Here is a 26,651-nt window from a genome sequence, read left to right as displayed (position 1 = left end):
TACCCCCAAGATTAGCTGAACTTTAAGAAATCTTCCCTACCCCATTCAGCTTAAAGTCAGCTTAATTTAGTGCTCTAGCTTGAGGCAAAAAAAATTTTTTTTTTCCTCCTCGAGAAGCATTCTGTCCCTAGCTAAGAGCCTATCATTTTGACATCTTAAGCCCAGGCCTGGCGACTATTTTCTTTAAAGGGCCACACAGTAAATATTTGAGGCTTGAGGTCCAAATGGTCTCTGTTGTAAACACACAATTCTGCCCTTGTGGGGTGAAACACAATCATGTAGATAATGTATAAATGAGTGAGTGTGGCATGTTCCAGTAAAATTTTTTTTATGAATACTGAAATTTGAATATCATATAATTTTCATGTGTCACAAAATATTCATTTTATGTTTTCCTCCCCAACTATTTAAAAATGTTGAGACTATTCCAAGCTTATGGGCAGTACAAAGACAGATGGTGGGCCAGATTTGGCCCCTGGCTTTCGTTTGCTGACCTTGTCACAAGCCACACTCCAGAGAGAAAAATCACATTTGTAATTCTCATCCTGTCATTTACCTCCCAGTTCCCCAAACTTTTGGAATTTGTTAAAAACCAGCAAAAACCTACCTCTGTGTTCCAAGGTCCTTTAGATTTCCTCCTAAAACTTGCCGTCTTTGAGGCTGTTTCCCTGGGTCTCTTATTATTCATCCCTTTCGAATCAGCCCCTGCACTGGATTCTTTCCTAATTTCTATGCATTCCGCATTCCACCTTTATAATGTCCCCTCTTTCTAGTCTTACTCCCTAGTCTAAGACTCCCATCCAGAGAGTTGCACTGGGCTCCCCGTTGGTTGTCCACCTCTAATATCATTTTCTGCTGACAGATTAAAATTCTGATAGTGTCTCTCCCTTGCTGAAAATCTCAAGGTTTTGTCTACATAACCAAGTAAAACTCATTAGTTTGGCGCCTAAGGTATTCTGTAGTAACTTCCTTCTCCTTCGGTGTTCTCTTCCACTACTTCCTTAGTGCCTTCAGGCAAGTTATTTTTTTCCCCTTTTCCTGTGCTTATGATGTTCCTTATGACTTCATTGCCGTCTCTACCACCCTTCTTTGCAGTGTCCCCCCACCCTTCAGGGTCCTTCAAAAAGGAAACTTTCCCTATATTTATAACCTAATGTGATAATAGGTCCTTCTCTGCTTCTGTCCCTCTTTGGTGATGCCCAAAGTCACCCGTAGGTTATAGCAGTTTATGCTTTTATCTCATTTCCCTACTTAGTTTTAAGTGGCTTGAGAGGGATGACACTGCCGTGACCTTTTTTGGTCCCCTGAAACAGTGATAATACAAGAAGTTGTACTGACTCTTCTAATGAGGGGAGCATGTCGGGATGTGAAGAATCAGTTCTCTTTTGATTCTCTTAACTGTTCACTGGGAGAGCTTTGGCAAGTTCTCTGATGGCAGATGCAGAAGAAGTATGAAGAACATAAGCCCCAGGGCTGAGGCTTTTTGTGAAAGCTAGCGATATAATCCTAGGAATCTAATCTCCCTCCCCCCAGCCCCTTTTCCTATAATCTTACAAGATACTGAAATCGTCTTCATTTTCCAGGTGAAGAAACTGAGACTTAAGAGGTTATACAGTTTGTAAGTAATGACAGGCCAAGTGAAAACAAGAAGAAAGATGAAAAAATACAAAGTTTAGAAGGAAAAAATATTCATAGTGATTCTGTCTATGTGATAGGATTTTAGGTAATGTGTCTTTCCTAGCCTCTATTTTTCCTGCTTACTATCTTTAAACATACATTATGACTCTTAATGCTTTAAATCATCCCATTTCAGATGTTGTGGTTTTACTGGGAGAAATGCGAATCCATGGTCTTTGATTCACTTAGGCCTCCCCTGACGTGGCTGTTCGCCTGGTGGGGTTGTCTGCATGTTCGTCATGCTTCTCTGACCATAACTGCCTGAGCTTCTGGCTTATTTTTCCAAATAGTCCTGTACATCATCTTCTACCTTATTGGGATCTCTTTGCCTTTGGCTTGTCTCAGCTAAAATCCTTAGAGCTCTGTTGTCTTAGCTTATGCCTCTCCTGTCTTTACTCCCTGCCTGTTGCTTTTGGATAATCCTCCATCGTTTTCTCACCTTACTTTTCTGCTTTCTCAACTGCCTGAACTGTCTCCCCTTTCCCTCTAAGTCTTAGGAGTGGGCCTTGCTGCTGAACTCAGGATACTGAAGCCATTAGTCACTCTACCTTCTGACCCCACATTCTGTATCCCACCTGGTTCTTTCTCCCTTCTTTTCTGTTACAACAGAAGAGCTTTTCCTTCCTACCCTGGCTCACATTCCTTCCTGCCTCCTAGGACCTTCCACCATTCAGTCCCTTCCTTGCATTTGGCATTCACTAAGCATATGTTTAATAAACATCTAATTTTTATAAACAGAAGAAAATTAGTAACAAAAACCCTGTCTGGGTAAGAGTAGGAGATTGAGTAGGAGTTTGAAAAATGGAATACTCTAGAATCTAATTGTTTCAGAGAATGTTAATTATCCTGGAAAATTGCAGTGTTGTTTTATAGATTCCATCTACTCTAAATATATTTTATATGGTATGAAATGTTATAGTGCCTCTTAAGAATTTACCCATTTGATTGAAAGACATTTCCTGTGGTAGAGGTTTCCTTTTACATATTGTTCAGATTTACCTTTGATCTTTTTCTTTTTGGATTATAACTTGAACTTTTTTTTTTTCCCCATAGTTGGAGAACACATTCAAATCAGTTATTGCACAAATTGGACCTGGAGGGACTATCAATCCAGAACTAAAGCATAAGATAAGATTTGTAAGTATTTTCTGTTTCTGGGAAATGAATATGAAAATTAATTATACATTTAGATCTCATTTGTGGTTAAATTTACTTTGCTTATGAGTGTTTATTTTATAATTATACCTGATCTTTTCAAATATATTGCAAATGGAGTGGCTATTCTTTTAAGATCAGGAAAAAAAAATTACTCCTAATAATTTTTTTTTTTTTAAAGATTTTATTTATTTGACAGAGAGAGATATAGCGGAACACAAGCAGGGGGAGTGGGAGAGGGAGAAGCAGGCTTCCCGCCGAGCAGGGTGCCGGATGCGGGGCTCGATCCCAGGACCCTGGGATCATGACCTGAGCCGAAGGCAGACGCCTAACGACTGAGCCACCCAGGCGCCCCACTCCTAATAATTTTTAATGTTCTCAAAATTATTTAGAAAATGGAATTCTTCCATAAATGCTGTCCTCCTTTTTTTCTTCCCCTTACCCCTGTAAATCATTGTTAGCAAACAGTTCAAGATCTTTCCAGTATCAGTTTCATATATATGTATGTCAGATATTATTCTAAACATTACATGGCATTTCATTCTGCCAGTGCACTTTCGTTTATGAGATCTGCGATTGATTAAATTGGGGTTGTTTCTAGCCTTGGATATTAAAAAAATGTTACGGTTAATGTCCTCGAATATGTATCTAGAAGTGGACTTGTCAAAGGCATTGAGTAATTTAGTTTTGGTCATTAATACTAAATTGCCCTCTAAAAGGTTTGAACAGATTTGCACTCCCACTCATGGTGAAATGTTATTTTCCAATAATGTTGTAATTTATACCTCTTGACTTTTACATCTGAGCATCTTTCATATGCTTAGTAGCCATTTATATATTTTTATAATTATTTTTATGTTCAGTTAGCCACTGTATAGTACATCATTAGTTTTTGATGTAGTGTTCAATGATACATTGTTTGTGTATAACACCCAGTACTCATCACTACATGTGCCCTCCTTAATACCCATCATCCAGTTATCCCCTCCCTTCTGAGATCCTTAATTCGTTTTCTGGGGTCTATATACATATATATAGGGGTCTATATATAAATATAAATATATAATATATATAAATTTATAATTAATTATATATATACAAATATTTTTTTAATAGATAAAATTTCAATGTAGTCCTTTTTTCCCTATTCAATGCTACCTTTATATATGTACCTGTTTTATTTTCCCTGTAACTCTGTGAAGTAGTGTCCTCTAACAAAGAGAACAAAATACACCCAGGAAGTACTGAAACACCCTACCTTGCCCACATTGAGAGATTATAGCCCCTCTTCCCCTTATCCCCCCCTTTTAAAAATTTTTTAATTTTTAATGTTTTTAAAATTTTTTTAATTTCATAAATTTTATTCTTGGGTTTCATTTTGGCTTTGCTTTTTCGGTGGTGGCTTTTGACTGCTCCGGATTTTCCCAGGCTGCATCTTGCCTGGATTGTGGTTGATATTTAGGACTCTGTACATTTCCTCAACCACCCCTCAACAGAATGACTAGGAGGAGGAACTCCTAACAAAGAGAAGAACCAGAGACAATGGTTTCTCCTGCAGACCTAATGGATATGGATATAAGCAGGATGTCAGAGATAGACTTCAGGGTAGCAGTTATGAAGTCAATAGCTAGGCTTGAGAAAACCATTAGTGGCGATATAGAATCTCTAAGGGCAGAAATGAGAGCCAATCAGGCTGAACTTAAAAATGCTATGAGTGAGTTGCAGTCTAAACTGGATACTCTAACAACCAGGGTAGGTGAGGCAGAAGAATGAATTAGTGATCCAGAAGATAAACTGATAGCCACTTATATTTCTTATGTGAATTACCTGTTCATGTCTTTGGCCTAATTTGTTGTTTTTCCTTGTTAATTTGTGAAAGCTCTTTGGCTGTTAATGTATCGGGTTGAAGGGTATGTACACTTAAAATTTTGGTGGGAGCTATTCTTACTTGAATGATCAGAGTGCTGTTACGACTCTTACTGCTTTAAATTATTCCATTTCGGATGTTGTGGTTTTACTGGGAGAAATGCAAAAACCATGGTACATTCAAACCCTGTTTTTTTGTTTGGACATTGACTGTGTATCCAACAATTATTTATTTAAGAATGTTCAATATGATTTCTTATGGTAACAAAAAATTAAAGGAAAATTAAACATTCATTGGTAAAGGATTGGTTAAATTAACTACTCAAACTAGACAGTATCATGAGGCTCATAAGAAAGTTTACGTATATCTCAATTAATTTTCATGGAAGTATCTCCTTGATCTATTGTTTGACTTTAAAAACAGGTGTTATAGAATAACAAGTTTAGTATTGTCCTTTCATGTAAAATTATGTATAATGTGTGTGTCTACATAAGAGGTTTCTGAAAGGATGATTTATGAAAAGCAGCAACAGTTATCTCTGGTCACAGGATTTTGGAATCATTTTTATATTTTTCTGAAGCTTGATTTAGCCTTTTTAATGAAACATGTAATATTTGGAAAAATCTGGGACAACACAAAACTTTTTACACTTTATTGGGATAGAATAAGTCTGCTTTTAGGAATTTTTCCTAAAAGGTAATTGGACAAGTGTGCAAGATGCAAATATGAAAATAATTATAATATTTGTGACAATAAAACACAGGACACACCCATAAATAGAGGATCAAGTAAATAAATTTATATGGAATAATTTGATAACTCTATAGCCAGTATACATGTTGATCCATATTTACTGACATGGAAAATTGTTTGTGGTATGATAATAAAAAACTTGTTTTGGAAATGATGACCTTATTTTTACATTAAATATAGGTATTTTTATGTACATATGGGCAACAATGACTATGATAATTTTTTCTTTGCTCAATTCTGTTTTTCAAAGTTTTCTATAGTATCCATTTTATTTCTTTTCTACCATTTAAAATGCTTGAGGGATGCCTGGCTGGCTTGGTTGGTAGAGCATGTGACTCTTGATCTCGGGATTGTGAGTTTGAGCCCCACACTGGGTGTTGAGATTACTTAAAAATAAAATCTTTAAAATAAAATGCTTGAAATTATGCTGTAGGATTTTTACTTTATGTGAGCTAAAGCTAAATATATTAGCTAAAGAATTGTAGGAATTTCTAGAGACCTGCGGCATTGCAGTATGGTGCAAGAATGATTTCTCGACTCTGGAAATGTTGGAAGCCTTTTTGTTGTTGTTGTTACATCCTTTTTTAAAACTGGAAACTGATCTAAAAATTATTGTGACTTTTAATTCATTCATTCAGTAATGTTATTTTTTTTTTTTTTACCTTTTTTACTATTTAAGTTTATATGGTTTTATTTTGATATTTTGTTAGCCAGCATCCTAATAGTGTCTATTTATATTGTATTTTATTTTCTGTTAGGTTGTATCCAAGTTTCCAGAGGGTTTGCTTATGTCTAAACTGCTCAGAGAATTTGAGGTGAGTATTTTCTTTTTCATCAACCATGGTTTTTTTATGCCTTATGGTGGTGGATAGAAATTTTGTGTCTATTTCTTGGATCTCCCACCTATGCTCTAGAATTTCAATATTTTGTTTTGCATTTTGCTATCATTTTCTTTACTAAAAGAGTTAAGAATATGATCCTTTATAAGTACTTCATTATATATAGGTTATCTTTACCATTTAATAGTATTATTAGAATAAAAGTTAATTAATTTATTTTTAAGATTTTACTTATTTGACAGAGACACAGCGAGAGAAGGGACACAAGCAGGGGGAGTGGGAGAGGGAGAAGCAGGCTTCCCGCTGAGTGGGGAGCCTGATGCGGGGCTCGATCCCAGGACCCTGAGATCATGACCTGAGCCTAAGGCAGAAGCTTAACGACTGAGTCACCCACGCGCCCCAAAAGTTAATTTATTTTTAAAGTCTGACAATGCCAAGTGTCAGTGGGGATGTGGAAAAACAGAATATGTCATCCACTGTTCGTGGGACAAAACCCCTTTGGAATTTTGACAGTAGCAAGTAAAGTTGAAGACAAGCACCCCCAGTGATCCAGCATTTCCACTTCTACATACATACTTTAGAGAAACTCTTACGTGTGTGCACATGGAGATCTGCATAAGACCCGTGCACCTGGCAGCAGAATGAAAAACTGGAAGCAGATTAAACGACTGTCAATAGGAGAATGGATAAATAGAGATTGACATTTATGTGATGGAATAGTAGATAAAATGAACTAGGTTTATTCTGCAACATGGAATCATCGTCTGTTTAGTGAAAAAATCACGTTGCAGAATGGTAATTTAGACACTGCCTTATATCCAATTTAAAAAAATGGTAAGATCTGTATACATGTTAGCTCTGTGCTAGGCTCTATTCTGAATGCCTTTCATATTGTAATTCATTTGATTTTCATGATAGACTGAGGCACAGAGAAGTAACTTGCCTACGGGTCAGATAGTAACGGGTGGAGTCAGGATTTGAACCCCAGGCAGCCTGGCTTCAGAATCCTAAATCTTAACTTCTGTGCCATGAAAACTGTCATATATTTGCAGATATAAACACAGATTTTGTGAGCTACTACAGCATAATGGTTAATACCTTAACCTCTATGTGCTGGTTTATAAATGACACGTAAAGTCAGGATAATATTATGTAAGAGAGTTTTGCAAAGTTGTTTTTTTAAAGATTTTATTTATTTGACAGAGAGAGACACAGCAAGAGAGGGAACACAAGCAGGGGGAGTGGGAGAGGGAGAAGCAGGCTCCCGCCGAGCAGGGAGCCCGATGCGGGGCTCGATCCCAGGACCCTGGGACCATGACCTGAGCCGAAGGCAGACGCTTAACGACTGAGCCACCCAGGCGCCCCGAGTTTTGCAAAGTTTTAATGACTTAAAAATGAAATATTTAGAACAGTGCCTGCCACATAGTAATTATTCAGTAAATATTAATTCTTAGAAGAAAGAGAAGAAAGATTGAAAAGATAGGCATCCATCCCTTGGATAGTGATGGAGACAACTTAAGTTCCCATTGTTTTAAAAATATGAATCTTTTAGTGCCACACAGTTTATTTCAAATAGACTTAAAACAAGGGGTCTTGATTTTTTTTGATGAACCAGCAAATTAACTTACCTAATAATGAAATTCCAGAATAAAGTCTGTAATAGAATGACTTAATTACCATAAAATTTATGGGTAAAATTAGTCTCCTATGCCAGATTCACAACTCAGAGTGAATAGTTTTATACCACAGTCAAATGTAGCTTGTAATAAAAGTTCAAGGTGTTAAGGTTACAAGTCAGCAATCCTGGAGAAGTTAAAACAAACCTTTTAATGTTACAGCAAAGCTCTTTGCTTTTCTTAGTAAACAAGCAGAAATTCAGCTTCGTGATTAGAAGTATATAGGAAGTATAGATTTATTTTAACTTTTGTTCTGACTTGTAGAAACACTTGCTTAACCCTTTATTTATCCAGTGTGATGTAAAAGCTATACCTGTGTGATTTGCCCTCTTGAACTACCTGCTCAGTAGTCTGTCATTTGTTCAAAATGGCTTGTTCAATTGCTAATTGAAGGGAAGATAGTGCATTGGCAGCATAGGTTTTGGTTTTTCCTGAGGCTCCACATAAAGACAGAGAAACTAGATAGCAAAACTAAAAATCCGCTGACAATATCTACAACAAAATTGGGTAATATATTTTCTAAGAACAATTGTGTGGGGAGTAATTGCCAGCGGCCACAAGGTCTTCATGTTGCCAGTGTCTGTGTCAGGAGAAAACAGGGAAGCAGGGGAGCCAATTTCTGATGGATCTGGGGACAAAAAAGTTACAAAGTAACCATGAGATAATTCACTAGACAGTAGAGCAAGCCATTTTGAAAACAGCAGCCGAAACTGGATAATATCAGTCTAATAGCAGAGAGTGTCTCATGGTAAGGCTTGAATCAGGCTGGAGCATTTATAGCCTCTGTGAATTCTTGAAATGGACAGGCCAGAGGTCCCTTCCAGATAGGACCAGACAAGAGAGAAAAATTGAGCAGGATAGGGACCATAGAAAAAGAAGGGTCCAGATGTAAGTAGGATTAAGAGAAGAGAGCCAGAATATTTCAAAAACAAGCTACTATGTATGTATATATAAATGTTTAAATTTGAGTGTAGTTGACCATATTACTAGTTTCAGGTATACTTCATGGCAGCTCAACGTTTAAATATGATGCTATTCTCCCACAAGTGTAGCTACCATCTGTTACTATACAGTGCTATGACAATATCACTGACTATATTCCTTATGCTGTGCCTTTATTCCTGTGACTTATTCCTTCCATAACTGAAGCCTGTATCTCCCACTCCCTTTCACCAATTGCCCATCCTCCCCATCCCCTGCCTTCTGGCAACCATCAGTTTGTTCTGTGTATTTACAGGTCTGATTCTGCTTTTTGTTTGTTTATTCATTTCTTTTAATATTCCACATATGAGTGAAGTCATATGTTATTTGTCTTTCTCAGTCTGACTTGTTTCCCTTGCATAGTACCCTCTAGGTTCATCCATGTTGTTGCAAGTGGCAAGGTCCCATCCTTTTTATGGCTGTGTAATACTTGTGTGTGTGTGTGTGTGTGTGTGTGTGTGTGTACCACATCTTCCTTATCCATTCATTTAATGGACTCTTAGGTTGCTTCCTTTATCTTGGGTGTTGTAAATAATATTGTAGTAAACATAGGGGTGCATAAATTAAATAAATTAGTGTTCTCATTTTCTTTGGGTAAATTCCCAATAGTGAAATTATTGGATCATATGGTATTTCTATTTTTAACTTTTTGAGGAACTTCTGTGGCTGTATTACGGTACTGTATTTTTTAACAATATATGAAAATAGTAGAAGGAGGAGGTCTGAAGCAGAAAAGCCGTCCAGAATGTTCTACAGATTAGGAAAATGAATTTAATGTAAGATATGCAACAGAAGAGGATCAGGGCCAAACTTCTTCAGTGTGTTAAGAAAAAAGAATAAGGAGAAGAAGAATTTATCTATAGATAGTGAAAGCATGTCAGAAATGCATGCCTCTCATACAGATCAAACCTGAAGCCTGCTTTTTCAAAAAGATACGTTAAGAAAGTGATACAAAAAGATAGATTAAGAAAGTTGTTCTTTCATAAACAACATAAATCTGAAATATATGAATTTGGAAATAAAGTTATAATAGATGGGGCAAAATTAGAAACAAAAGAAAAAAATCATTTCCAAAATGAAGACTAAACTACAAAGATGACAAGAGCTAAAAATACAACAGATAATGCCCTCAGAAAAGAACAGGTAAATATGAGGAACATTTTGAAAATTAAAGGGAAATGAAGGAGGCACTGGGGATCTAGGCATAAAAAGTCTCTGTAAGATTTTGAAATCTAGTGAGAAACTCAGGCACACAAGTAAATTAAGATGGTATGTCTGAGTAGCCTGTATTGGAACAATCTTGAAGATAAGTATTGTAAATTCTGGACAAAGTTTAAAAAAATCACTGTCTGAAGATACTAGATCAATATCTAAAAGTAGGCAGAAACTGGACAGGATTCAGCATCTGGAAGAGGGAATGACACTTTTATTTGCCTGGATTTTGGCCTGATGGCAGGCCCCATCCAGTGTTTGGAATTTTGGATTTGGACAAAAACCAGAAGTTTATACTGGCTTGAAGAACCAAAGGATAGTGTTTAGAGGTATGTAAGCAGCTGAAAGAAGGGGAGAAATTTTAGGATGGAGAGAGCTACAGAGAACTCGGAGCACCAAATTCTGCACATAAATTCTTCCCAAATCTCTGGTTGACAGTTGAACTACACATGGTTGCAGCAAGGTCAAAGTAGCCTAGTAAGGCTAAAAGAACTGAATATATTTCAGCTGTTGATCATTACAGAGAGAGTTTAAGTTCGTCCCAACTGCCTGCTAAAACAAAGCAAAAAGCAATCGGCTTAAAAGGAATATGAACAATTCCAGAGTCTTCTTTTTTTTTTTTTTAAAGATTTTATTTATTCATCCGAGAGAGAGAGAATGAGAGACAGAGAGCATGAGAGGGAGGAGGGTCAGAGGGAGAAGCAGACTCCCTGCCGAGCAGGGAGCCCGATGCGGGACTCGATCCCGGGACTCCAGGATCATGGCCTGAGCCGAAGGTAGTCGCTTAACCAACTGAGCCACCCAGGTGCCCCAGAGTCTTCTTAATATATCATTCATCATGTCCAGGATACAAACCAATTTACTAGATATCTGTTAAGAAACAAATATGATCCTTGGTGAAGAGAAAAAGTAAGCAATGGAAATATTGGTGATGTAGATGTTGAAGTTAGAAAAAAGTTTTTTTAAAAAAAATATTTGACAGAGAGAGAGACACAGCAAGAGAGGGAACACAAGCGGGGGGAGTGGGAGAGGGAGAAGAAGCCTTCCTGCTGAGCCAGGAGCCTGATGTGGGGCTCGATCCCAGGACCCTGGGATCATGACCTGAGCCGAAGGCAGCCGCTTAACTGACTGAGCCACCCAGGCACCCCAGAAAAAGGGTTTTAAAAGAACTTTTATTGTCCTGTTAAAGGATATAAAGAAATATGTGTTCATATTGAATGAACAGATAACAGGTCTTACTGGAGAAAAAATATAAAAAAACAAGATTTACTAGAAGTAAAAAAAAAAAATTCACTGCAGTATCTTAACAAATTGGAAACGGCAGAAGAAAGCACCAGTGAACTTCAGGACAGATCAGTAGAGATGATTCAGTCTGAAGAACAGAGAAAATAAATGAAAGATAAAAAAAACAGAGTCTGAGAGACTGGTAGGACAATACCAGATGGTCTAATGTAGATGTAATTGGTAAGGAGAGAAAGAAAGGAGAGGAAATAGGAAAATATTTGAAAAAATGGCTGAACATATTCCAAATTTTTGTGAAAGAAGTTTACAGATTTAAGAAGCCCAGATAACCTCACACAGTGAATATAAAGAAAACTTTACACAGGCACATCATAGTAGCTGCAGAAAACCAAAGATAATTAGAAAATTCTGAGAGCATCCAGTGAAAAATGATTTTCAGAGAAAATCCTGAAAGCAGTGAAAGAAACAGAGGGACAATGATACGAATGATGGCTGACTTCTCATTAGAAACAATAATGACTAAAAGAGAGTGGAAGGATATCTTTAAAGTGCTCAAAGAAAAAATAATGTTAGGCCAATATTTTATATTTAGTGATAGTATCTTTCAAGAATGAAAGTAAAAGACATGGGTGCCTGGGTGGCTTAGTCGTTAAGTGTCTGCCTTCGGCTCAGGTCATGATCCCAGGGTCCTGGGATCGAGCCCTGCATTGGGCTCCTTGCTTAGCAGGAAGCTGCTTCTCGCTCTCCCACTCCCCCTGCTTGTGTTCCCTCTCTCGCTGTGTCTCTGTTAAATAAGTAAATAAAATCCTAAAAAAAAAAAAAAGTTTTCAAATGATCAAAAATTGCAAGTTAATAGTAAGCAGCCCTGCAGTATAAGAAATTCTAGAGAACATTCTTTAGGCTGAACAAAATGATGCTAGGTTGCACTCAAATCTGCAGGAAGAATTGAAGAGCACAGGAAATGGTAAATGGGTATATATAAAAGACTTTCATCACTTAAATATATGACTGCTTAAAGCAAAAATTATAACATTGTGTAATTGGGTTTGTAACATGTGGATATGTGGATGTAATACACACAAAAACCATAGCATAATGAGTGGAGCTATAGGTTGTAAGGCTCTTTATATTTTATGTTAGGTAGTACAGTAGTACTGAAAAGTTAAGGATGTATAAAACAGCCATAAAAATGCAGAGTTGCAGCTAGTAAGCCAGTAGAGAAATTAAAATGGAATTATACAAAAATACTCAGTAAACCCAAGGGAAGATAGGGTTTAGTGTTCAGCTTGTCTTGTTCAGCTGTCAGAAGAAATTAAATAGAAAAATAGTGGGATGCCTGGGTGGCTCAGTCAGTTAAGCATCTAACTCTTGATTTCAGCTCAGGTCTTGATCTCAGGGTTGTGAGTTCAAGCCCCGTGTTGGGCTCCACACTGGACGTGGAGCCTACTTAAAAAAATGGCAAAATGGTAGCTGTAAATCCAATTATATTAATTTCATAAATGTAAGTGGGTGAAATATTAGAATTAATGAAATTATGAGACCAGATGTAGAGGCAAGATGCAACTAGCTGACATTAACAAGAAACACACTGTAAATATAAAGACAGAGACTGAAAGTAAAAGATGAATAAGACAGTAAATGAAATAAGCATAAAAACAATTAAAAAAATTCAGATAAAACAGTTCAATGCAATATGTATTATCAGAGGACCATTTGGTAAAGGATCAGTTCTTAGGAAGGGCAAAGGATCAATTCTTAGGAAGACACAACATTTAAATGTGTATTTATCTAATATTTTAAAATAAATGATCCAAAAATTGACAAAATAGTGAATTCCATAAATAGATTTTCTTTTTCCAGCGATTAATAGGATAGCTAAAAAATGCATAAGGACATAGAAAATCTGAACCACTCTCTCTACCATCTTGGTCTATTTTATGGAACACTAGACTCAACACTGCAGAATACACTTTCTGTTCAAGTATATATGGGACATTTGCCAAGATAGAACATTTAGTTGGCTATAGAAATAAGTCTTAACCAATTTCAAAATATTGAGATCTTAGAGTATGTTTTCTGATTAAGAAGGGATTAAATTACAAATCAAACAGTAAATTATTTAAGTATTAGCCTTTCAGATAATTTGGAAATTAAACACCATTTTTCAAGTAATTATTAGGGAAGTTAGAAAGCCAGACAACTCCATTAAAAAAAATTGCAAAAAGATCTGAACAGTTTGCAAATGCAGATATGTGAGTGATTAATAGCACAAAGCACAAATATAAACTCTCATACATTTTTGATGCAAGTATAAAATGGTACAACTACTTTGGAAAATGTTCTGTTTCTTATAAAGTAATTATATATTTACCCCCTTGACCCAGGATTATACTCTTATTTTCCAAGAGAAACCAAAGCCTGTGTCCCCCTCCCCAAAAGACTTGCACATAGTATTTATAATAGCTTTATACTTAATTGCCAAAACTGAAAACAACCCCCATTATTCACCAATGGGAAAATGAATAAAGAAATTATGGTATATTTTTACAATGAAATACTTATTCACCATTAAGAAGAAATAAGCTAATACATGAACCAACATGGATGAATCTGAGAAACACTCGGTGTTGAATGAAGCCTCACACAGAATAGTGCTGTAGGATGTCTTCCATGTGAAGTGCTGGAATAGCCAAAGTTAATCTGTGGTGGAAAAGAGTTGTTTGTCTCTGGGAAAGGGAGAACTTGCTGAACTGATGGAAGTGTTCTGTATATTGAACAGGGCTTTGGGTTACACAGTTTTGCTTTTTTTTTTTTTTTTTTTTTGCACACAGATGTTTACAGCACCTTTATTCATAATTGTGAAAACTTGGAAGTGATTAGAATGTCCTTCAGTAGGTGAATGGGTAAATAATGGTATATCCAAACAATGGAGTATTCAGCTCTAAAAAGAAATGAACTATAGGTCCATTTCTTGGTTTATCTCTTCTACTCTAAAGATTTTTAAGTGCCATTTATATATGTATATACTTAAAAGTTTGAAATATTTCCAGGTCTAACATATTTTCTGGGGCTGAGTCACATCATGAGCTTCCTAAAGAGTACAGTCAATGATGTGCCCACTAAAATCCCAATTTACACAGTTTTGCTTTTATCAAAGCTAATTGGTAGGCTTAAGTTTTAAATGTTTCACTGTATGTCAATTTTACCTTAAAAAACTAACATATTGAACTCAGTTAATTATGTGCATGCTAACTCATTTTGGGGTGAAGGGTATTGATATTTGGAGGTTACTCTAAAAATGTATAAAAAAGATAAGATGGATTGGTAGGTAGATGGATGGATAGATGATAAAGCATATAGCAGAATACCAATAATTATATCATGAGGTGATAAATGTTCATTGTCCAAGTCTTTAACCTTTTGTTGTATTTGAAACTTTTTTTTTTAAAGATTTCATTTATTTGACAGACACAGTGAGAGAGGGAGGGAACACAAGCAGGGGGAGTGGGAGAGGGAGAAGCAGGCTTCCTGCTGGAGCAGGACCCTGGGATCATGACCTGAGCCGAAGGCAGACACTTAACGACTGAGCCACCCAGGTGCCCCCCCTTTTAAAGATTTTATTTATTTATTTATTTATTTATTTATTTATTTATTTATTTATTTGACAGAGAGGTATTTGAAATTTTTTATAAGAATATGTAAGGAAAAAATGAACAAAGGTAAAGATTTAAGAGAAAGTAACAGACTTTGAAAACATGGAAAGAATAGCCAACATATAAATAATAAAACTGAAGAGTAGAACAGAACAAATACTAAAAACTATAGTTTGAGTGAACTTTACTGAAATGGAAAATTTGAAACTGTGTATTGAAAGAACACATGACATATCTGAGAATGTTCACCAGAAAGACCCACATCAAATTATTGGACTTAAAAAAAAAAAATCCTTTGGGCACCTAAACAAAAAGAGTAAGTGGCTTATAAGGGAGACAGAATTAGGTTATGGATATTTTCACAGCAGTATTTTATGCTAGAAGAAAAGGGAGTAACCTATTTCATATACTCAAGGGAAAAAATGTAGGCTAAGGATTTTATAGTTAGCAAAATTAACCTTCAGCTATAGAGCGCCAGAGAAGCTGTTATCACCATGCAAGGATTCAAGAACTCTTGTTCCCTTGAGTCCATCTCAAGGAGTCTACTGGAGAATGAACTTCAGAAAACTAGAATTGTTGAGAGATATTGACAGAAGAACTGACAGTGAGTGCTACTTGTAAAACTAAGACCAAATGAGGGTTAGAAGGAGAGAATATAGTATGTAATGGCTATATAGTCTGACAATGTAGATAAAGAACAATGCCACAAAATGATAAGGGTCAGCATAGGCAAAAAAATTTGCTTTTATTGTATTGATAGTGGTAATGTTAGTACTGTTAATCAATTTTGAGACTGTTGTGTAATGTGGTATAGTGCATATTAATAATTATGGCATATGTGGAAGCAATTATGGGATAATTTTAATTGTATAAACATATTATAATATATTCCAGGAATATCATATCATTCTTGGAATGATATGATGAACCTGGAACATCTTATCATTCCAGACTAATAAGGAGGCTATTAAAGACTAGGTTCGCATCAGAAGGGCTTAGGAATCCACTTGAAGAGTTATTTCAGGTATCAGTGATGATAATACGTGCAGTGGTTTGAAGTTCATCAAATATGTTTAATTCTGTGAGTTCTTACGATATTAAAAACTAACTGGTCATCTTAGAGGTTGTTAGAGAACCAATTTATTTTCTTGAAAAAATGATAAAGAGAAAGAGCGAATCACTTATCCTGGCTTTGCTAAATGAACTGGTATGACTGGGTAACCAGGTAGCAGATGAGGGGAGCATATCTATAAAATGTTCCAACTAAGTAACAAAAAAGAATTGATAGAATTTTACTATGTTAAAACCTTTAATAGTAGATCTAGGTATGGACCAGGAATGGCTCCAGACACCACCAAAAAAGAGACAACCAGGCATTACGTGCCCTCTTTATAAACACAGTATCACTTAAAGTCATAGAGCATGAGTCTGACCAAGCCTTTGATTCAGCTACCAATGCAGAAAATAGTTTTTGCACTAGAGTATGTCGTCTGCAAAATCCACACGGTGAGGAAATGAAATCATGTAATAGGATATATTCATATATTAGAGGGCATAAATTTAAATTCTAAGTTAAAATTGAGTTGGAGGTGGAAGAGAAAAATGAAGGAGAGTGGGAGTAGAAATACATCAATTACTTCTTTGCTTATGGTTGGGAGTCTGTAAAGCTGGAGACATAACAAAGGAATTAGGAAGAAATATATCTGACATATCAGTCAGTGGACAAAACCAACTTAATACTGATTCTCAGAATCACAAAGCAAAACTCAACTGTGTCATGTACTGATATGGGATTATCTCTGTATTAACTGAAAAATGTACAACAGATATAGTCTATTATGCTGAAGCATGATGTGTGTTCAGATTTTGACAGTTTCTAGAAAGTTGCTCAAGCAACTGATGATGATGGTTAATGCAAGAAACTTGGAATGATTGGTTCCCTCCAGGGACATGATCTCCTGGGCCACTGAAGGATGGGAGTGGGTCAGAGACTTAGTTTTGCTGTATACTTTTTTGAGACTCCTAAATATCATGTATTAAAAAAATTAATGAAATCCTTCCCAGCCTAGTCTTGTGTTTGACTGACTTGCATATTCATAGTACTAGGCACTTTACAGAGAAGATGAACCATTAAAGAGACTAACAAACATAAAAAGAAAAGAAGCCATAATATGTAATGTGCAAAGAAGTAGAGATACAAGTATCATTCACCATCATCCTTCCCCTTTCTTCTTCCAAACTTTTCTCTCTTGGGATATTCATGACTAGCTATAGATGTGATATTAACAACCCTTTAAAACCATGACTTGGCTCATGCTGGGCCCCCGTTTTCCAAGTGTCTTGGGAGAAGTCATAAAGAGTTGAATTGGGTCTCATAGTGTCCATGAACAAGAAGGTATAGAGCAGTCCCGTCCTCTGTCAGGAGTTAGTTCTTTCAGAGTGTTTGCCTCTGTGTGCCTGTCAGTTTTCCCCAAGGTGATTAAGTCAGAGCAAGTGTTTATTTCCTATTTTAGTTGGAGGAACAGAAAAATAATTATGTTTAGCTCAACTGCTTTACCTTGCTTAGGAAGACAGAAGTTTAAGAATTTGAACATTTTAATGGGGGATCTCACTAACAAGGGCAAACTTCCAATTCATTGTGCAGTTTAAACCAAACATATTTCATATAAATCCCATATATATTTTTTCTATATTTGGTATAATTTTTCTTCTTTTGCAAGGCAAGAAAATCAAACAATACTGTAGGAGATACACTGACACCTGCTTATTAATCTCAACATCTAGGGTGAAATCATAAAATTTTAAGGAAATATTTTAAAATAGTATTACTTTATTGCATGTTGAAAGTGGTAGTGAATTCTTTATCTGAAAATAAATAGCCAGTAATGACTTTTGTATTTTGTGCATCCCCCCCTTTTTTAAGACTTTTGCTTTATAATCAAATATTGTTAAAAATGAGAGGTAAAAAGCCCTCCTAATTTTCACTTCAATTTATGTATGCTTTAAAAGGAACTTGAAACTGGCCTGGCAGGGATTCTAGGTCTCAAGGTAACTCACATATTGACTAAGTCCAAATTAAGGGACATTGTTTAAGGGCGTCTGTATATGTTATATTCCTTTTATCTAATGTTTTATGTTATTTCTGGTTTTTTTTTTTTTGACAGATAATCTTTAAAGAGCAACTTTCACCAAAAAAATTGGGCTTCTTAAATGTGACAGAACTTGTTGGAGCTCTTAGTGACATTCTCCGTGTTGAGTTCAGGGAAGGAGAACAAGACTTACTGGTGTTTGATGCTGATATGAAGCCACTACCACCTGGTGCGTTGAATCACAATTTGATGCAGACTTGATTTTTTGAAAATTGAAGTATAGTTGACATACAATTATATTACTTTTAGGTGTACAACATAGTGATTTGACCATTCCATACATTATGCTGTGCTCACCACGATAAGTGTAGTTGCATTTTGTCACCATACAATGTTATTACAATATGATTGACTGTATTCCCTATGCTGTATTTTTCATTCCTGTGACTTATTTTATAACTGGAGGTTTGTACCTCTTAATATTCTTCATCTTTTTTGCCTATCCCCCCACCACTGCCCTCCCTTCTGACAGCTATCAGTTCTCTGTATTTATGATTGTTTCCATTTTGTTTGTATTGATTTTAGATTTCACATATGAGTGAAATCATTGTGTTTGTCTTTTTCTGCCTGACTTATTTTACTTAGCATAATACCCTCTAGGTTTATCCATGTTGTCTCAGATGACAAGATTTCATTTCTTTTTATAGCTAATATTCCGTTGTATATACACTAGGACTTTATGTGGATAGACACTTAGGTTGCTTCCATAACGTGGCTATTGTAAATAATACTGCAATACATATAGGAGTGCATGTATCTTTTTGAATTAGTGTCTTCATTTTCTTTTGTTAAATACCCAGTAGTGGAATTTTACTGGATTGTATGTTATTTTTATTTTTAATTTTTTTTTTTTTTGGAAACTTTACACTGTTTTCCACAGTGGTTACACCAATTTACATTCCCACCAACAGTGCACAGGGTTCCCTTTTCTCCATATCCTTGCCAACACTTGTCTATTTCTTATCTTGATACTAGCCATTCTGATAGGTATAAGGTGATTTCTCACTGTGGTTTTGATTCTGCATTTCCCTCATGATTAACAATATTTAGCATCTTTTATGTGTCTGTTGGCCATCTGTATGGCTTCTTTCAAAAAATGTCTATTCAGATTTTCTGCCCATTTTTATTTGGATTTTTTTTTTTTTTTTGGTATTGAGTTGTAGAAGTTTTTTTATGTATTTTGGATATGAACCCCTTATTGGATATATCATTTGCAAATATATTCCCCCATTCAGTAAGTTGTCTTTTCATTTGGGTTTCCTTTGTTGTGCAGAAGTTCTTTAGTTTGGTGTAGTCCAATAGTTTATTTGTACTTTCATTTCCCCTGCCAGAGGAGACATACCTAGAAAAATGTTGGTAAGGCTGATGTCTAAGAGATTACTGCCTATGTTTTTTTTTAGGAGCTTTATGGTTTGAGGTCTCACATTTGGATCTTTATTTTGAGTTTGTTTTTGTGTATGGTGTAAGAAAGTGGTCAGTTTAATTCTTTTGCATGTAGCTGCCCGGCTTATTGAAAAGATTTTCTTTTCCCCACTGTATATTCTTGCCTCCTTTGTTATAGATTAAATGAACATATAAGCATGGGTTTATTTCTGTGCTCTCTGTTCAGTTGATCTATGTGTCCATTTTTGTGCCAGTCCCATACTGTTTTGATTATCACAGCTTTGTAGTATGTCTTGAAATCTGGAATTATGATACCTCTGACTTTGTTCTTTTTCAAGATTGCTTTGGCTATTCAGGATCTTTTGTGGTTCCACATATATTTTAGGATTATTTATTTAGTTCTGTGAAAAATACTGTTGGTATTGGAGCAACTGGGTGGCACAGTCAGTTGAGCATCCGACTGTTGGTTTTGGCTCAGGTCATGATCTCAGGGTCATGAGATTGAGCTCTGCGTCAGGCTCCTTGCTCAGTGGGAAGTCTGCTTGGGATTCTTCCTCTCCCTCTGCCCCTCCTCTCTTTCTTTCTCAAATAAATCTTTAAAAAAATTCTGTTGCTATTTTGATAAGAATTGGATTGAATCTGTAGATTGCTTTGGGTAGTGTTGACATTTTAACAATATTGGTTCTTCTAATCCATGAACATGGTGTATCTTTTCATTTGTGTCATCTTTAATTTCTTTCATTGGTATTTTATAGTTTTCAGAGTACAGGTCTTTCACTTGGTTAAATTTATTCCTAAGTATTTTGGGTTTTGTTTTTTTTTTTTTTTGGTGCAATTGTAAATGAGATTGTTTTCTTAATTTCTCTTTCAGCTACTTCATTATCAGTGTACATGCAACAGATTTCTGTATATTAATTTTGTATCCTGTAACTTTACTGAATTCATTCTAATAGATTTTTGGTGGAGTTTTTAAGGTGTTCTGTGTATAGTATCATGTTATTTGCAAATAGTGACAGTCTTATTTCTTATCAATTTGGATACCTTTTTTTTTCTGATTGCTGTAGCTAGGACTTCCAGTACTGTGTTGAATAAAAATGGCAACAGTGGACATCCTTGTCTTGTTCCTGAGAGGAAAAGCTTTCACTTTTTCACTATTGAGTATGATGTTAGCTGTGGATTTGTCATATATGGCCGTTATTATGTTGCATTATGTTCCCTCTATATCCACTTTGTTGAGAATTTATCATGAACAGATGTCGAATTTTGTCAAAAGCTTTTTCTGAATCGATTGAGGCAACCATATGTTTTTTTTTTTTTTAATATTTTTATTTATTTATTTGAGAGAGAGAATGAGAGACAGAGAGCACGAGAGGGAAGAGGGTCAGAGGGAGAACCAGACCCCCTGCTGAGCAGGGAGCCCGATGTGGGACTCGATCCCGGGACTCCAGGATCGTGACCTGAGCCGAAGGCAGTCGCTTAACCAACTGAGCCACCCAGGCGCCCAACCATATGTTTTTTAACTTTCATTTGTTAATGTGATGTATAATTGATTGATTTGTGGATATTGAACCATTCTGGCATTCCTAGAATAAATCCCACTTGATTGTGGTAAATGATCCTTTTAATGTATTGTAGAATTTGGTTTGCTAATACTTTGTTGAGGATTTTTGCCTTGTATGTTCATTAGGGATATTGACCTGTAGTTTTCTTTTTTTGGTAGGGTCTTTGGTTTTGGTGTCAGGGCAATTTTGGCTCATGGAATGAATTTGGAAGCTGTCTTTCCTCTTTTATTTTTTGGAATCATTTGAAAGAGTAGGGATTAAGTCTTTTTTATTTAAATGTTTGGTAGAATTCACCTGTGAAGCCATCTGGTCCTGTACTTTTATTTCTTGGGAATTTTTCGATTACTGATTCAATTTTGTTATTAGTAATTGGTCTGTTTATTTTCTATTTCTTCCTGATTCAGTTTTGGAAGATTGTATGTTCCCAGGAATTACCCATTTCTTCTAGGTTGTCCAGTTTGTTGGCATATAATTTTGTGTAGTATTCTCTTAGAGTTCTTTGTATTTTCGTGGTGGTTTGTTTTGTGTTTCATTTTTGATATTATTTGTTTGAATCCTTTTTTTTTTCTTAATGAATCGGCTAAAAATGTATCAGTTTTGTTTATCTATTCAAAGAACCAGCTCTTGGTTTCATTGATCTTCTCTATTGCTTTTTTGGGTTTTTTTTAGTTTTTATTTTTTAAAATTTTACTATGTTATGTTAATCACCATACATTACATCATTAGTTTTTGATGTAGTGTTCCATGATTCATTGTTTGCATATAACACCCAGTGCTCCATTCAGTACGTGCCCTCTTTAATACCCATCACCAGGCTAACCCATCCCCCGACCCCCCCCTCTAGAACTCTGTTTGTTTCTCAGAGTCCATAGTCTCTCATGGTTCATCTCCCCCTCCGATTCCCCCCCCTTCATTTTTCCCTTCTTGCTATCTTCTTCTTCTTTTTTTTTTTTTTTAACATATAATGTATTATTTGTTTCAGAGGTACAGGTCTGTGATCCAGTAGTCTTACACAATTCACAGTGCTCACCATAACACATACCCTCCCCAATGTCTATCACCCAGCTACCCCATCCCTCCCACCCCCCACCACTCTAGCAACCCTCAGTTTGTTTCCTGAGATTAAGAATTCCTCATATCAGTGAGGTCATATGATACATGTCTCTCTCTGACTGACTTACTTCGCTCAGCATAATACCCTCCAGTTCCATCCACGTCGTTGCAAGTGGCAAGATTTCATTCCTTTTGATGGCTGCATAATATTCCATTGTGTATATATACCACATTTTCTTTATCCATTCATCTGTTGATGGACATCTTGGCTCTTTCCATAGTTTGGCTATTGTGGACTTTGCTGCTATAAACATCACGGTGCACGTACCCCTTTGGATCCCTACATTTATATCTTTGGGGTAAATACCCAGTAGTGCAATTGCTAGGTCATAGGGTAGCTCTATTTTTAACTTGTTGAGGAGCCTCCATACTGTTTTCCAGAGTGGCTGCACCAGCTTGCATTCCCACCAGCAGTGTAGGAGGGTTCCCCTTTCTCAGCGTCCCCACCAACATCTGTCATTTCCTGACTTGTTAATTTTAGCCATTCTGACTGGTGTGGGGTGGTATCTCATTGAGGTTTTGATTTGGATTTCCCTGATGTCCGGCGATGTTGAGCACTTTTTCATGTGTCTGTTGGCCATTTGGATGTCTTCTTTGGAAAAATGTCTGTTCATGTCTTCTGCCCATATCTTGAGTGGATTATTTGTTCTTTGGGTGTTGAGATTAATAAGTTCTTTATAGATTTTGGATACTAGCCCTTTATTTGATATGTCATTTGCAAATATCTTCTCCCATTTTGTCCATTGTCTTTTGGTTTTGTTGACTGTTTCCTTTGCTGTGCAAAACCTTTTTATCTTGATGAAGTCCCAATAGTTCATTTTTGCCCTTGCTTCCCTTGCCTTTGGTGATGTTGCTAGGAAGAAGTTGCTGCAGCTGAGGTCGAAGAGGTTGCTGCCTGTGTTCTCCTCAAGGATTTTGATGGACTCCTGTCTCACATTTAGGTCTATTGCTTTTTAATCTCCATTTCATTTATTTCTATTCTCACCTTTATTTCCTTTCTCCTCCTAACTTTGGGATTTGTTCTTTTTCTAGCTCCGTTAAATGTAAGTTTAAATTGTTTATTTGAGATTTTTCTTTTTTCTTGAGGTAAGGCTGTATCCTTATAAACTTCCCTCTTAGAACTGCTTTTGCTGCATCACAAAGGTTTTGGATCATTGTGTTTTCATTTTCATTTGTTTCCATGTATTTTTTCATTTCCTTTTTGATTTCTTCATTGATTCATTGGTTGTTTAATAGCATGTTGTTTAGCATCCACCTGTTCGTGTTTTTTGCAGTTTTGTCTTGTAATTGATTTCTAGCTTCATACTGTTGTGTTTGGAAAAGATGCTTGATATGGTTTCAGTTTTCTTAAATTTACTGAGTCTTGTTTTTGGCTTGATCTATACTGGGGAATGAAAAGAACTTGAAAAGAATATGTATTCTGTTTTTGGATGGAATGTTATGTAAATATTTGTTAAGTCTATCTGGTCTAATGTGTTGTTCAAAGCTATTGCTTATTTTCTGTTTGAGTGATCTGTTCATTCATGTAAGTGGGTGTTCAAATCCCCTACTATTTCTCCCTTTATGTCTTCTAATATTTGCTTAATGTATACAGGTGTTCCTATGTTGGGTGCATAGATGTTTACAAGGGTTATATTTTCTTGTTGAATTGATCTCTTTATCATTATATAGTGCCTTGGTCTCTTGTTACAGTTTTTGTTTTAAAGTCTACTTTGTCTGTCATATTGCTACCTTGGCTTTTTTTTTTTTTTTTTTTTTTTGCTTCCATTTGCATGGTATATATTTTTCCAGTCCTTTACTTTCAGTATGCATATGTCTTTAGGTCTGAAGTGAGTCTCTTGTAAGGCAGCATATAGATGTCTTGGGTTTTTTTTTTTTTTTTTTAATCCATTCAGTTACCCTATGCCGTTTGACTGGAGCTTTTACTGCATTTACATTTAAAGTAATTATTGATAAGTATATATTTAATGCCATTTTGTTAATTGTTTTCTGGTTCTTTTTATGGTTCTTCTCTGTTCCTTTCTTCTTTTGCTTTATCTTTGTGATTCGATATTTTCTTTAGTGTTATGCCTGGATTCCGTTCTCTTTTTTTTGCATATCTATTATAGGTTTTTGTGGTTACCATGAGGTTCATATATAATATCCTATGTATGTAGCAGTCTATTTTATATTTTAAGTTTGTGGTTGCTGAAGTTTGAACACATTCTAAAAACACAAAATTTTTACTACCCCCCCCTTCCAAGTTTTGTGTGTATAGTGTCATATTTCATATCTTTTTATTTCCTGGCCCTTAACTAATTTTTTAGATACTGATTTTACTATGTTTGTCTTTTAACCTTTTATATTAGTTTTATAAGAGATTGATTTACTACCTTTACTATACGTTTGCTTTTACTCATGAAATTTTTTCTTTTCATAATTTTTTTTCTAATTATGGCCTCTTCTTTTCCACTTAAAGTAGTCCCTTTAACATTTCTCATAAGTCTCCTATAGTGGTGATGAACTCCTTTAACTTTTGTTTGCTTGGGAAACTATTTCTTCTTAAATTCCGAATGATAACTTTGCTGGGTATTCTTGGTTATAGGGTTTTTTCCTTTCATCACTCTGAATATATCATGCCATTCCCATCACAGCTGATACTCCTGTCGGGTTTCCTTGTATGTAACATGTTGCTTTTCTCTTGCTGATTTTTAGATTCTCTACCTTTAATTTTTGACATTTTAACTAATTTGTATCTTGGTGTGGACCTCCTTGGATTCATCTTGTTTGGGATTTTTGTGATTCCTGGACTTGGATGTCTGTTTTCTTACCCAGGTCAGAGAAGTTTTCAGCTATTATTTTTTCAAGTTATTTTTCTGCCCTCTTCTCTCTCTCTCTCTTTGGGACCCCCTGTAGTGTGAATGTTAGAATGCCTGATATTGTCTCAGAGATCCCTTAACTTACCCTCATCTGAAAAAATATTTTTTCTGTTCAGCATGGGTGCTTTCCATTACCCTGTTTTCTAGATCGCTGATTCATTCTTCTGTACCTTCTGATCTGCTGTTGATTCCCTCTCCTCTATTTTGCATTTCAGTTATTGTATTCTTCAGCTTTGATTGGTTCTTTTTAATATTATCTATCTCTTTGTTGAAGTTTCTCTGAGTTCATGCACTCTTCTCTGGAAGTCAAGTGAGCATCTTTATGATTATTATCGCGAACTCTTTATCAGATAGGTTGTTTATTTCCATTTGGTTTAGTTCTTTTTTGAGGTTTTGTCTTATTCTTTCATATGGGTCATATTTCTCTGTCTCCTCATTTTGTTTGACTCTCTGTGTTTGTTTCTATGAATTTGGTGGAAAACTACTTCTTCTAGACTTGAAGGAATTGCCTTGTGTAGGAACAGCCCCTGTATAGACTGTATGTGTCTGGCAGCTTTGGTTGGTTGGCTGGAGCTTTAGTGGGTGCAGGCTGGATGTCCCAGGGCACTTGCTTTAGGACCACTCTGGTGTGATGGCTGGAGCTGAAGTGGGTACAGAGTAGAGGATTCTGGTGCTCTCCATGCACAGTATGTCCTGGAGGTACAACTGGAGCTGAAGTGAGTGTGGGCTGGGGGTTCTTGGAGTGTTCTGCATAGTGGGTGCCCAAGTGAATTGTCTATAGCTAAAGTGGGGATGGGTCTGGAGTGTTCTGGAAGATGCAAACCTGATTATTATTTGTCCCTGAAAGGACAAGGAAAAATAAAGCATTGCTTACATAATATTCTTTATTGTAACCACATCAACCAAACAGATTACACATTAGCCTTGAAAACACTTTGATATGATGACCATTCTTTTTGGTGATATTTGTTGTAGTAAGGCTAACCTGTATCATTAATGAAGACCATCTAAATTATTTTTTAGGATTTATTTATTTATTTTAGAGAGAGAAAGAGGGAGAGACAGAGTGTGCCAGTGTGGGGAGGGGTAGAGGGAGGGCGGGAGAGAAGGCAGACTCTGAGCTGAGCACAGAGCCTGACTTAGGGCTTGATCCTACAACCCTGAGATCATGACCTGAGCAGAAACGAAGAGTCGGATGCTTAACCACCTGAGCCACCCAGGCGCCCCAAAGACCATCTGAATTTTTAAAATATACTTTCTTCATTATCCAGATATTTGGATAACTCTGAAGAAATAAATTTTCTAAAATAGTGATCTGATGGGGAAGCACCAGATCAGTGGTTTTTAACTCTGGCTGTGCATTAAAGCTTTTTAGAAATACATGGATATTCGGAATAAATGGGTGTGTATTGGGACCTAGCACTTGTATTTATTTTTAAACAAACTTTTTATTTGGGGATAATTTTAGGTTTATAGAAAAGTTGCAGAGATATTAATGAATTCTCATATGCCCTCATCCATATCCCCTAAT

The 26,651-nt window shown here is 36.0% G+C and overlaps 1 protein-coding gene across 1 annotated transcript in view; it reads left to right on the top strand.

Moving 5' to 3' along the window:
• TDRD5 (tudor domain containing 5) overlaps nucleotides 1-26,651 on the top strand; it is a 101,304-nt gene that overhangs the window by 20,008 nt on the left and 54,645 nt on the right. Inside the window, exons 5-7 of the mRNA XM_064594247.1 lie at nucleotides 2,731-2,814; nucleotides 6,211-6,267; nucleotides 18,220-18,373. Coding sequence (XP_064450317.1) covers nucleotides 2,731-2,814; nucleotides 6,211-6,267; nucleotides 18,220-18,373 — 295 coding nt within the window. The remainder of the gene's footprint in view (nucleotides 1-2,730; nucleotides 2,815-6,210; nucleotides 6,268-18,219; nucleotides 18,374-26,651) is intronic.

This window comes from Mirounga angustirostris, unplaced genomic scaffold (assembly GCF_029215605.1).
Source record: "Mirounga angustirostris isolate CCGP_5_RB_7025 unplaced genomic scaffold, mMirAng1.0.hap1 SCAF_6, whole genome shotgun sequence".
Taxonomy (NCBI): Eukaryota; Metazoa; Chordata; class Mammalia; order Carnivora; family Phocidae; genus Mirounga; species Mirounga angustirostris.
The sequence above is the reverse complement of the archived record's forward strand: the minus strand, read 5'-3'. Positions and strand labels throughout refer to the sequence as shown.